Below are 14,081 nucleotides of genomic sequence, written 5' to 3' on the forward strand. Positions count from 1 at the left end.
TATCCCATCTCCCCGCTATCCTAACTACATGATCTATCCCTTCTTCTGTTAAAATATCTGTTAACTCGACTATATTACCCTCTAATACCTCTGGATCTGTGTTAGTTTGTACCAAATATATTAGATTTCTCACTTTATTATGACACACTTCTGTATTTAATAATGTAACGTAATTCTCCTTCTTATCCTCTTTCCACTTTGTCAACATAACCCCATCTAAACCGCCACTTACCTCCCGTCTATGCTCACTATTATTTAATTTCAAACTAAACGATATTATCTTATGATCTGACATTTCATTTGTTTCATGGACGTTAAAACCACACACATTTCCTATAACCCGCTTATTACAAATAACATAGTCGATTGTACTCTCCCCTTTTTTATTGCCAAACGTTGTGCATCCCTTCATTTTATCCTCCCCTGTTCTCCCATTTAATATTGCAAGGTCACATGTGTAACATAATTGGAGTAATTTCAGTCCATAGCCATTTACTTTTTTGTCCTTATTAAAACGTCTAACTGTCATGTCATTACATAAGAAATCTCTTTCACATAAAACATTCTCTACCGAAGGCTCTTCTGTCTGGTTCTCTCTAATGTCAACAGTCAAACAATCCTCTCTCTCTCCGCCGTCCTTGCATTCATTAACCAGGAGAGCACTGACAGCGATGCGATTTGCGGTCCATTGAAGTGCGAGTCACATCACTGCTATCATTATTCTCTTCTGCGCTCCATGAGAAATGTTCTCCCAGGGAAAATAGACAGAGTGGGAAAACACAAAGGGGCAGAAAACTTTTTAAAAAAGGCTTTTATGGGTTTGCAACACATTAAGGCCATATCATGCAGCGCCAGTAAAAAAGGGGAAACTGGGATAGTAATAAGTTATAGAATTACAACTAAAGCACTCAATAAAAGGTAAGACAAAGGGGATTAGGTTCAAATAAGAAACAGATGAAGATTCCAAGAGCACACTATCAAAATACTTAGTTTGAGATCACCTAAAATTCTCATCCAGACACAAACACAGGCCCCCACTAAGAGGAACACACTCAAATGTTTACAAATCATAAATAATATGTTAAAATGATGTGGGAGCAAAGGAGATGACACTGGGGTCAGAGGTTATCACATCGATAGAAGACACAGTAAGTGACTCCCTGCCCACTCAATGGGGGACGGAAAACTAAATGCGACTAGCCGTCTTTAAATGGTATTAATTATGTCAGGATGACTGAAACGATGAAAATTGCATTTTTACCCACTACATACCGTGAAACGTGGTGTTGCTTTCTGTTTGTAATGGTGGCAAATAAATCTTTTTTCTTGCATTGAAAAAAGTAAGTAAATAAATAAATAAATCAATCAAACCAACAAAAGAAAAAGATTTAAAAAAATAAATCTAAGTCATTCTCATTTAAAAAATCAAATGAAAAAAAACAAACAATGAAAGGTCCTATTTCAATTGCCGCATCGTCACTGAAAAATGTCTCCAACACCAAAGAGTTTTATATCATAATTTCATTGATTTCAAAAAGGCATTTGACAGAGTGTGGCACGATGGCCTTTGGAACATTCTATGAAACTTCGACTTTGATGAAGGACTCATCCAAACAATGGAAGCTTTGTATGAACAAGCTTCTAGTGCTGTCTTGTGTGATAACCAACTGGGACACTTTTTAAAACATCTGTTGGTGTCAGACAGGGTTGCATACTGTCCCCAACCTTATTCAATTTAATTCTTGAACAGGCAATGCAAGAAGCATTACAGTATCACCAACCTACAGTCTCTATAGTGGCAGACAATTATGCAACCTGCGGTTTGCAGATGATATAGACCTTATTGCCCACAGTGAACATAAGCTGCAAGAACTTACTGACCATTTACACCAAGCGGCATCAAGATATGGCATGGAGATCAACACTTCCAAATCCCAAATCCTAGTGAGCAGCCAAGACAATACTAGAACACAAATTGTCGTGAATGGTGAAACTCTTCAAGAGGTAACATCCTTCAAATACCTTGGCTGCTCACTGATGACGAACAAGCACGTCGGAAATAAAAGCTAGACTGGGCATGGCAACTGCAGCAATGGCAAGACTAAATAGAATCTGGAAAAGCAACATAAACTTCAAGACAAAGCATTTTTCTAGTAGTTCTAATGTCTAACATGTTAAAATTCCTGAAAACGACGAATTTCTGGCCAAATTTTAAATAAGCGGTTTTCTAGATCAAGTCTGGTAACTGGTCAAAGTGACACAACTAAACTCACCTATTTCCGGTCATTATAACAATAAAATTACTATTTAAGACTGCCTGCTACTACGAATATTTCGTAAAACTACATATTTTTTAGCTCCAAATCAACAATTATGAATATAAAGATCTTTGATTCAGTGAAACTTCTTTTAAAATTTTTGTTGTTGCCGTAGGTAGTCTATAAGGGAGTTAAATGCAAATGTTCTTTTAAAATTGAGCTTTTAAACAGGGCAATGCCCACTAGACGTGCTCAAAGCGCTTTACAAAGGGTCCCTGGCCAACAGCAACACTTAACATGTAGGATATCTGATGATGTTTTGGCGGAAAGGCATTTAAAAAAAATGTTTATATTGACAAATTGGTAATTTTTTTTCTAGTAGTTCTAGTATGCGGCTATATGGTCTAGTGGTATGACACTCGCTTTCGGATCGGAAGGTCCTGGGTTCGAGCCTCGCGCTCGGCACATAGTTGAGTCTTTGGAAAGGACTCTTTACTCACATTCTCTCACCGTACTCAGGTGGAAAATGAGTACCTGGCCTTTAACAGCGTTGTCTTTGTCGAAAAATTGTAATATCGCCTAATTGTCGTTATGTCCCGTCTTACATGTTAAATGTTGCTGTTGACCAGGGACCTCTTGTAAAGCGCTTTGAGCACATTTAGTGGATATTGCGCTATATAAAAGCTCAATTTAAGAAAAATTAAATTTAGTAATCTAACCCCTGAAAACGACGAATTTCTTCACGTCCAGGAAGGCAGGTCTACTATTCGTACTTGGGTTACCTTGACATAATACCGTTTAAGGGCGACGAGTCACATATCAATCCTTTAAAAATAAACTGGGAGTGGCGATTAAGACCTGTTATTATTAATCACCGTTTATTGTTTTCGTTTTTTCAATGAGTATATTATTATTATCTGGCTTTGTATGTTCTCATTTAACGTCTATAAAACAGGCGGCGGTTCGAAAATTTGTGGATTATAGAATTTATTTTGTTTTGTTTTCTTTTATAAATTTAGTTTTATGATGGTGAATTGAATTTATTGATTGATTAATCTAAGTAGGTCCTTTTTTTGTTGTTGAAATTTTTTGTTTTGTTTTGCTTTTCCTTTTTTTTTGTTTTTGTTTTTGTTTGTTTTTGTTTTGTTTTCTTGTATTTTGTTGGGGTTTTCTCTCTCTCTCTCTCTCTCTCTCTCTCTCTCCCTCCCTCTCTCCCTCTCCCTCTCCCTATCCCTCTCCCTTTCTCTCTCTCTCTCTCTCTCTCTCTGTTTTTTTCTTGTTGTTTTTTTTGTTAATTAATTATTTTTTTTTGTATTTCGTGGTATTTTCCATCAAACTTTAATGATCAAAAATGATGATAATTTTATGACCTGTTTATTACAATAGTAGTTGCATCAGCTCTCGCTGGCAGGTGGGTTGGTGGAAGTTCCATGGATTTTACGACGTCTAAATTCGGTTTCATTGTAGTTCTATGAAATGGGAATTTATTGATTGATTTAAGTAGCTTTTATTTCTTTATGTTTCGTTGTAGTTTCCATCAAACATGTGGACAGTGTTATAATTTAACGAGGATCGTGTGAGATGTTTATGACAATAGTTGTATCCAATCCCAATCTAATTGAATCCAATCCATACTGCCTCATCTTCAACACTGAATGAAGATAGACGATACATTTCTTTGTTTTGTGTTGTACCAAATACCGTTGTGGCAATAATTAATGGGATAGATACATAGATATTTAAAAAAACAACAACCAAAAACAAAAACAAAACAAGATGAACATCTGGAATCATTTTCTCTAATGGACGCTGCCTTTTGGCACAATAATAATATAACGGTCACCTAAGAATGCGGTCATTATAATATGAAGGGAAAGAGATAATTTATGTAACGCCTGAACACAACTTCAACACCACAACAATCTTGACTTAAAGAACAATTTATCGTCTTCAACTTTACACGCAAAAAGACACTCTTTGAACATCCTCTCGTTACATAAATATATAATTAGATACAAGATGGATTCTATTGGTAACGCCACTTTCTCTCCAAATTCGGACTCCTCGCCAACGGTTCCAGGAGTTCAAAATTTAAACACCAACATTGATACAGCTGGTGTGATAACCTCTGACCCCAATGTCATCTCCTTTGCTCCCACATCAACCTTTGACCTTTACTCCGCCACCTCTACACCTCAAAGAAGCGAAGACATCACTAAGAATTATTTAACTACCAACATGACCAAACAAGATATCCTAGAATACTTAGAACAACTCCAGAATGAAGAATTTAAAGAGTTTATTCCGGCTGTGTCCTTCCTTATACTTATAGCTTTTGTGGGAATTATCGGGAACATCCTGGTGCTGATGGTCTACAAATCCAAATTCCAGCGGACTCCCACAAGGATCTTCATTATGTCCATCGCTGCCTTTGATCTTATTGCTAATGTCGTTTGCATCCCAGGTATGTTATCAAACAGTTCTCTCTGGGTGGGGTTCCTGGCCTCCCATAGTGGGCTAGGAGGCACTTACTGTGTCTTCTGTCACCATATATCTGGTTTCCAACTTGCTTTCTGTCTTTGTCTTGGAATGAGATTATTTATTTTTGTTCTGACCCTGGCCAGAGTCCTTGCTGGTAGGGAAACAGTTGAAGGTATAGTTATAGTTTTGGGAGATGATATATTTTTCCTTTTATATCATCTCTTTGTTATTTACTGTCATTTGTCCCCTTCTTAACATAGGATTTGTAAACATTTGAGTGTATTCCTCTTAGTGGGGACTTGTGGTGGTACCTGATTGAGACTTTTAGGTGATCTCAAATTAATTACACTGATAGTGTGCTCTTGTAACCTTCATCTGTTCCTTATTTGATCCTTTTCTCCTTGTCTTACTTTTTCCTCAAGTCCTTTTAATTGTTTATCTAGAATGCTTTTCTGTACTATTATCCTCCTTTTTACTGGCGCTGATAATATGACCTAAATGTGTTGCAAGCGCGGTTAAACCCTTAAAAACAAACAAACAGACAAACAAGTCTCTCAATTCTTATCAATGTGCAACGCTGCTACTTTAACCCTCTCCTTACCAACCATAGGAAAATTGTCACATTCGTTACGATGCAACCGACAATTTTCTCATTCTGATTTCTACAATACATCAAAACATTTAAAAGAAATGCTTTAATTACAGCCATAAATACTAAACACTGTGTTGTAGAGCTCACTTGTTACTTTTTTGTTTGAGTAAGAAAAGTCTATTCTTGTGTTGGGTGGGAGTGAATTTTCGGGGTAAATTCTAAAAATAGCTGGCAAGGAGAGAGTTAAACACATCTAGTCAGAGGACGATCCACCGCTGCCTTTGATGAAATTGCTAATGCCCTAAACATTCAAGGAGCATCACCAAACACTTCTTTAAAATATAATCAACGTGTTGCGCTGCTCTTTTAGCCTTTCAGGGTATGCGTTTGAGTTGAATACAGAACAGGTCTGTCCATCAGATTAATCAAACCAACGCATAAAACAAAATGTGCAAATTTATACCTTTATAGGGGTCCCGATAGCTCGGTAGTGTGCTCGCTTCACATGCAAAGGGACCGTGTTCGATCCCTAGTGAATTCCATTTTTTTCTAACCCCTTGTCCACCCGTCACTAATTGGGAAGCTGGGTCAATCAGATTGTTTGAAAGTACTTTGCGATAGACTAGCGTGCTATCTAAAGGGTAGCAAGTAATTGCTGTTGTCCCTTTCACGCTTTAGAAAACGGGATCAATGCCGGCTTCATTTTTTAAAAAATTAGAGCTTTTATGTAGTGCAATATCCACTAAATGTGCTCAAAGCGCTCTACAAAGGATCAATGGCGAACAGCAACACGTTACATGTAGAACGAGACATTGTGATATTACAATTTTTCCGACAGAGACAACGCTGTTGACGGCCAGGTGTTCATTTTACACATGAGGACGGTGAGAGAATGTGAGTAAAGAGTCTTTTCCAAGGATTCAACTATGCACCGAGAGAGGCTCGAACCTATGACCTTCCGATCAGAAAGCGAGTGTCATACTACAAGACCACATAGCCGCACATTCATAGGCTCTGATAATAATGGCTGTGAAATACTACGTTTTTATTGATGCTATGATAAACACTCACAATTCCTGACCTACCATAGTAGGCAGGGAGGTACTTACTGCGTCTTCTATCCCCCATATCTGTTTTCCAACTTGCTTTCTGTCTTTGTCTTGGAATGAGATTACTTGGTTTTGTCCTGGTCCTGGCCAGATGCCCTGGCTAAGAGGGAAACAGTCAAGTGTAAAGTTAGTTTTGGGAGATTATGTTTTTTTCCTTGTAAATAATCTCTCTGTTATGCACTGTATTATGTTTTCTTTATACTATATTATATGATTTGTAAAACATTTGAGTGTATTAATCTTTGTAGGGACCTGTGCTTGTGTCTGGATGAGACTTTTAGGTGATCTCAAACTAAGTACACTGATAGTGTGCTCTTGGAATCTACATATGTTCCCTATTTGAACCAATTCCCCTTTGTCTGCCTTATTCTTGGATGCTTTAATTGTAATTCTAGAACTTTTTACTATCATATTTTCTTCCTTTTTACTGGCGCTGATATGACCTTATTGTGTTGCTAGCGCCGTAAAACTCTTAAAAATAAAATTTAAAAAAAAGTACTCATAACATCCGCCAGCCGGATGTCGCTTACAAACACACAAAACTGTGTGTGACCTTGACCTTTTATGTTTTAATAAGAATGAAAAGTCGTGACATCAAACTATCTACTCTTTTGGTTCCTAAATCCTTGGGAGAGTGTATGTAACTAATATTTCGAAGTACTTTACCTTTACCTTTACCGATGTTCCATGTCGGACACGACGTTGGAGATCATGGTTCGCCAGCTCTCTCTCTCTCATCTGCGAGTTTCGCACATTTATTTATGGGGCTTCCTACGTACGCTGCGACATTTCCAAGCCAGATTGTCCTTCTTTGTCCTCGACCACGCTTGCCTTCTATCTTTCCCTCTGCAATGGTCTTCTGTAGTGAGTCATGCCTTCTGATGTGGCCGAAATATCGGGTTATCCTCTTTCTAATACTTGAAATGATCGTTGTTGATGTTATTCCTAAAGTTTGGAGTACTTGATGATTTGTTTTCTTTTCCTTCCAGGATACCTTTGCAATTCTTCTATAGGTCCACATCTCAAATGCTCTGAGTTTCTTTTCTAGTGTTTTTGTCAGAGATCATGTTTCACATCCATAAAGAAGTGTTGACCAAATGTAGCATTTTGCCAGACGTGTTTGTGTGGTAATTGATAGGTCTTGGGATGTGATTAGGGAATGCATTTTTGAAAATTTACTCTTGGCCAATGCAATTCGTCTGATGATTTCTGCATCGCATTTTCCATCTTCTGTCAATAATGCTCCTAGATATTGGAATGACTTTACTTGCTCTATGATCTTTCCATCTATTTCAATTGATATTTTCCCATTGTTTTTTCTCTTGCTAAATAGCATTGTCTTTGTTTTTTTCACATTCATGAGCAGGCCAAACTTTTCACTTTCAGTTTTGACTATATCTACAATGGCTTGTAGATCTTGTTCAGTTTCTGCTATAAGCACTGTATCATCAGCATAGCGGAGATTATTAATCACTCCCCCGACATTAAGACCAGGCAGGTGTTCCACGTTCCTGAATATTATGTCTGTGTATAGGTTGAATAATGCTGGGGATAATATACATCCTTGACGTACTCCTCTTTGAATGGTTAGGGGCTCAGAAATATCGTTGTTGATTCTGAATTTTGTTACCTGTTGCCAGTACAGGTTTGATATTACAGCAATGTCGTTATCATCTATGTCGGTGGTTCTAACAAGATATGAAGTGAATAGAAAAGTGCCAGAAGACAATAGAGAATAAAAATTTTTCGCGGCGGTGGTGGGGTTCGAACCTGCGACCTTATTGGTACGACAACTCCGCCTGGCAGGTGAGAGCGTGGCTCTACCGTGTGAGCTATCCACGAACACAAAAATATTCGTTTCAAACCCAAAGTCATTACTAGATCCCTCTCTCACCCACTTCTTGAGACCGCCGATTCGTTCGTACACCACCATCGCGAATAATTTTGACCAGCAGTTAAGCTTAATAGCCAATATTCTCAACACAAACATATAACATAGAAACGATTGAGACATTGAGTATGCTCCGGTGTATGGGGTGAATTTTTAATTCAGAAAAGTGAGTGGAGCAGGCACTTATGTTGGTAACAACAAGATATGAAGTGAATAGAAAAGTGCCAGAAGACAATAGAGAATAAAAATTTTTCGCGGCGGTGGTGGGGTTCGAACCTGCGACCTTATTGGTACGACAACTCCGCCTGGCAGGTGAGAGCGTGGCTCTACCGTGTGAGCTATCCACGAACACAAAAATATTCGTTTCAAACCCAAAGTCATTACTAGATCCCTCTCTCACCCACTTCTTGAGACCGCCGATTCGTTCGTACACCACCATCGCGAATAATTTTGACCAGCAGTTAAGCTTAATAGCCAATATTCTCAACACAAACATATAACATAGAAACGATTGAGACATTGAGTATGCTCCGGTGTATGGGGTGAATTTTTAATTCAGAAAAGTGAGTGGAGCAGGCACTTATGTTGGTAACAACAAGATATGAAGTGAATAGAAAAGTGCCAGAAGACAATAGAGAATAAAAATTTTTTCGCGGCAGTGGTGGGGTTCGAACCTGCGACCTTATTGGTACGACAACTCCGCCTGGCAGGTGAGAGCGTGGCTCTACCGTGTGAGCTATCCACGAACACAAAAATATTCGTTTCAAACCCAAAGTCATTACTAGATCCCTCTCTCACCCACTTCTTGAGACCGCCGATTCGTTCGTACACCACCATCGCGAATAATTTTGACCAGCAGTTAAGCTTAATAGCCAATATTCTCAACACAAACATATAACATAGAAACGATTGAGACATTGAGTATGCTCCGGTGTATGGGGTGAATTTTTAATTCAGAAAAGTGAGTGGAGCAGGCACTTATGTTGGTAACAACAAGATATGAAGTGAATAGAAAAGTGCCAGAAGACAATAGAGAATAAAAATTTTTCGCGGCGGTGGTGGGGTTCGAACCTGCGACCTTATTGGTACGACAACTCCGCCTGGCAGGTGAGAGCGTGGCTCTACCGTGTGAGCTATCCACGAACACAAAAATATTCGTTTCAAACCCAAAGTCATTACTAGATCCCTCTCTCACCCACTTCTTGAGACCGCCGATTCGTTCGTACACCACCATCGCGAATAATTTTGACCAGCAGTTAAGCTTAATAGCCAATATTCTCAACACAAACATATAACATAGAAACGATTGAGACATTGAGTATGCTCCGGTGTATGGGGTGAATTTTTAATTCAGAAAAGTGAGTGGAGCAGGCACTTATGTTGGTAACAACAAGATATGAAGTGAATAGAAAAGTGCCAGAAGACAATAGAGAATAAAAATTTTTCGCGGCGGTGGTGGGGTTCGAACCTGCAACCTTATTGGTACGACAACTCCGCCTGGCAGGTGAGAGCGTGGCTCTACCGTGTGAGCTATCCACGAACACAAAAATATTCGTTTCAAACCCAAAGTCATTTCTAGATCCCTCTCTCACCCACTTCTTGAGATCGCCGATTCACTTTTCTGAATTAAAAATTCACCCCATACACCGGAGCATACTCAATGTCTCAATCGTTTCTATGTTATATGTTTGTGTTGAGAATATTGGCTATTAAGCTTAACTGCTGGTCAAAATTATTCGCGATGGTGGTGTACGAACGAATCGGCGGTCTCAAGAAGTGGGTGAGAGAGGGATCTAGTAATGACTTTGGGTTTGAAACGAATATTTTTGTGTTCGTGGATAGCTCACACGGTAGAGCCACGCTCTCACCTGCCAGGCGGAGTTGTCGTACCAATAAGGTCGCAGGTTCGAACCCCACCACCGCCGCGAAAAATTTTTATTCTCTATTGTCTTCTGGCACTTTTCTATTCACTTCATATCTTGTTGTTACCAACATAAGTGCCTGCTCCACTCACTTTTCTGAATTAAAAATTCACCCCATACACCGGAGCATACTCAATGTCTCAATCGTTTCTATGTTATATGTTTGTGTTGAGAATATTGGCTATTAAGCTTAACTGCTGGTCAAAATTATTCGCGATGGTGGTGTACGAACGAATCGGCGGTCTCAAGAAGTGGGTGAGAGAGGGATCTAGTAATGACTTTGGGTTTGAAACGAATATTTTTATGTTCGTGGATAGCTCACACGGTAGAGCCACGCTCTCACCTGCCAGGCGGAGTTGTCGTACCAATAAGGTCGCAGGTTCGAACCCCACCACCGCCGCGAAAAATTTTTATTCTCTATTGTCTTCTGGCACTTTTCTATTCACTTCATATCTTGTTGTTACCAACATAAGTGCCTGCTCCACTCACTTTTCTGAATTAAAAATTCACCCCATACACCGGAGCATACTCAATGTCTCAATCGTTTCTATGTTATATGTTTGTGTTGAGAATATTGGCTATTAAGCTTAACTGCTGGTCAAAATTATTCGCGATGGTGGTGTACGAACGAATCGGCGGTCTCAAGAAGTGGGTGAGAGAGGGATCTAGTAATGACTTTGGGTTTGAAACGAATATTTTTGTGTTCGTGGATAGCTCACACGGTAGAGCCACGCTCTCACCTGCCAGGCGGAGTTGTCGTACCAATAAGGTCGCAGGTTCGAACCCCACCACCGCCGCGAAAAATTTTTATTCTCTATTGTCTTCTGGCACTTTTCTATTCACTTCATATCCTGTCGGTGGTTCTGAGACTTTCTATCAACTCCTTGTGTTTAACGGTGTCAAGGGCTTTTGAATAATTAATGAAACAGGCACATATATCTTTTTGAGTATCTATATACTTTTCTATGAGCATTCGAAGATTGAAAATGCTCTCTCGAGTACCACTGATTTTCTTAAATCCTGCCTGTTCTGGGCCGACATTTCTGTTGATCTTGTCAGATATTCTTCTGAGAATAATGATTAGAAGGAGTTTTAGGGTATGGCACATAATACTGATGGTTTGGTGATCTGAACACTCTGTGGCTTTTGATTTCTTCGGTAGTACTATAAAGACAGATGTTTTCAAGTCTTCTTGGATGTACGCTGAGCTGTACATATCATTGCACAGGTCTGTGAGTTGTTCTTCACCAAAGTTTCCCAGTGCTTGTAGGGCTTCTGTTGAGATGTTGTCCACACCAATGGCTTTTCCTTTGCTCATTTGCTTCAAGGCCTCTTTAATTTCAGATTTGATGATTGCTGGCCCTTGAAAGAAGTCTGTGATTGGGTTGTCTGGTCTATTGTCTTTAAAAAGGTCTTCCACATATTCTTTCCATCTTTCTATGATTTTTTCGAAGTACTATAGTCAGATTTTTAATAAGAGGCGGGCGCGTCTTTTTCTTCTTTCTCTCAGCTGTCCCTCAATGCATAGCTGCAAAAATTTGTATGAACCTCCGAATCAATTTGTCTTAATAAAAAAATAGGTTTTCATAAATTTTTTAACAATAGGAAATGATTTCGCATATCACAGCTATATTAAAGTCGATAACTAGTAAGGATCAGAAATCATTTGATGATTTACAGTGTCAAAATATGACTTTTCCGCTTATTCATTTTGAAGGAATTTGTTAAAATCTAATGTTCGGTTAATTGAAACTTATATGACGTACGTATAGAATCTGAATATGAAGGAACTAATGGTATTTCTTAACTATCAGACACACCTTCATTATCTAACTATCAATATATATATTACTGATGAATGCAAATGAAAGTGAACATTACGCGCAACCAACAATATTTTGATTTCAAAAGTTTGAGAAATAGCTTGTATTTATGCCAAAGAGGAATACATATATTTATTGTAGACAGGTCACAAATAGGAATTCATCAATCTATGATAGAGTATTTCCACAAATATTTACATCTCAGGATTGATTGTGAAATTCCAATTCCATAGCCGTCCTTTTTAATGGATATGGATTCAAGTAGACTTCTTTTCGCAGCTTTACGGACGTTGAACCGATAGAGATTCCGTAGTGTACGTATTATATCGTTTAAGAGATTATAGGTTCATAAAACATGTAAATGCTGTGTGAAATGTTCATGCATTGAGACAATGTTCCAATGTTTGGCCTATATAAACAGCATTCATTGTTAATTTGACAATTTTGAATATAATCACCATTTCTATATAAAGCTAGAGATTTCATATAAGTCTTCGGTAATAGGATTCAATAGTCTGATGTAACGTCGCCCAGCAACGGCGGCCATCGTGGTTCTCAACAAAGAAAATGGGTACTTTTTATTCTTCATGCTGGCTAGAACTTTTCATATGTCTTGTGATCAGAGTGTTTAAAAGTCAAAACATGATCAGATTTATAATGTTTTTTTTCCCTCTGGATACGCTGTAATGGTCGTCGGAGAAATATTTCATAAGGGCGTCCGCCATTGTTCCGATAGTTTAGAGCCAGTTACTAAGTTACCATGCGTCATTACGAGGGAAGTGACGTCACGACTGTTGAAGCGTATTGCGACATGATGCAGATAGATAATATGCAATAATTTCAAAATTGGATGCAAACTACATACGTTGTAGGTTAAAGTGGATAGCTTTTATTCGGAAACTAGAAAGTATGAAGTGAACTCATAATCACTAGTCGGAACTACGTTGTCACCACGAGATATTTTTGGAAATACGATCAATTAACCAGTAGATTTTTGACCAATCAAAACATGGAATTTGTGGCACACCCTCACACGTGCTCGGACAAACATGGTTGTTTATAAACAGTAACGTGAATGAAATCAACCTCTCTCTGATCATTGTTATTGTTTTTATGCCGCCAAATTATAGGTGACCAGTTCTCACACAACTTTCTCGATCATAATATAAACGTTTAAGTTTACACATACGTTTCTGTGTTGGTCCAATTGATCAAGCGGTAGAACAGTGGGTATTTTACTTAGACATATAACATCGATAGTTTGTTGTATCTACCAATCACTGGCATTGTTTACATTATGACGATTGTCCGAGAGGCGTTGTTATCTACCTATCTATTCATCTCTTTGTGGTGCGTAACTTGTGTACATATTTAACAGTGTACAATCTCGAATTTTACAAATGAGGACAGAGAAAAAACGTGAGTAAAGAACATTTTACAAGGGCCCAACTATGCGCTGCTCAGGACTCGAACCCAGGACCTTCCGATCGACGGCAGGTGTCATACCACTAGACCACATAGCCATACTACTGAGACAAAGAGCCACACCTATACTACAATATTATCATGACTCATCCCTTCACAAAAAGGTGTGTCAAAAGTCGATGGCTTAAAATAAAAAGATGCTGTGTGTTTCGGTAAAATACTCACAACATCTCTCAACAGACTATAAAGTACCAACACATAAAGCTATGTATGTGTAACCTTTAACTTTTATTCTGAAACGTAGGATTTATCGAAAACTAATCATTAAAATGGTTGTCTGAACAATAACAAAGATCTTGGCGACGTCAATTTATTATTATTATTATTATTATTATTATTATTATTATATTATTATTATTATTATTATTATTATTATTATTATTATTATTATTATTATTTATATTATTATTATTATTATTATTATTATTATTATTATTATTATTTATTATTATATTATTATTATTATTATTATTATTATTATTATTATTATTATTATTATTATTATTATTATTATTATTAT

General features: G+C 37.9%; 1 protein-coding gene across 1 annotated transcript; it reads left to right on the forward strand.

The window, feature by feature from the left end:
- The first annotated feature begins 3,046 nt into the window (after positions 1-3,046).
- Positions 3,047-7,571, forward strand: LOC144956429 (uncharacterized). Its single transcript, XM_078886930.1, has 2 exons — positions 3,047-4,722; positions 7,489-7,571. Exons 1-2 carry the CDS (start codon positions 4,278-4,280, stop codon positions 7,569-7,571), a joined length of 528 nt encoding a protein of 175 aa, XP_078743056.1. The 5' UTR covers positions 3,047-4,277.
- Positions 7,572-14,081: the final 6,510 nt, after the last annotated feature.

Source organism: Berghia stephanieae, chromosome 11 (assembly GCF_034508935.2).
Source record: "Berghia stephanieae isolate SIO BIC M18660-M18661 chromosome 11, UCSD_Bste_1.3, whole genome shotgun sequence".
Classification (NCBI taxonomy): domain Eukaryota; kingdom Metazoa; phylum Mollusca; class Gastropoda; order Nudibranchia; family Aeolidiidae; genus Berghia; species Berghia stephanieae.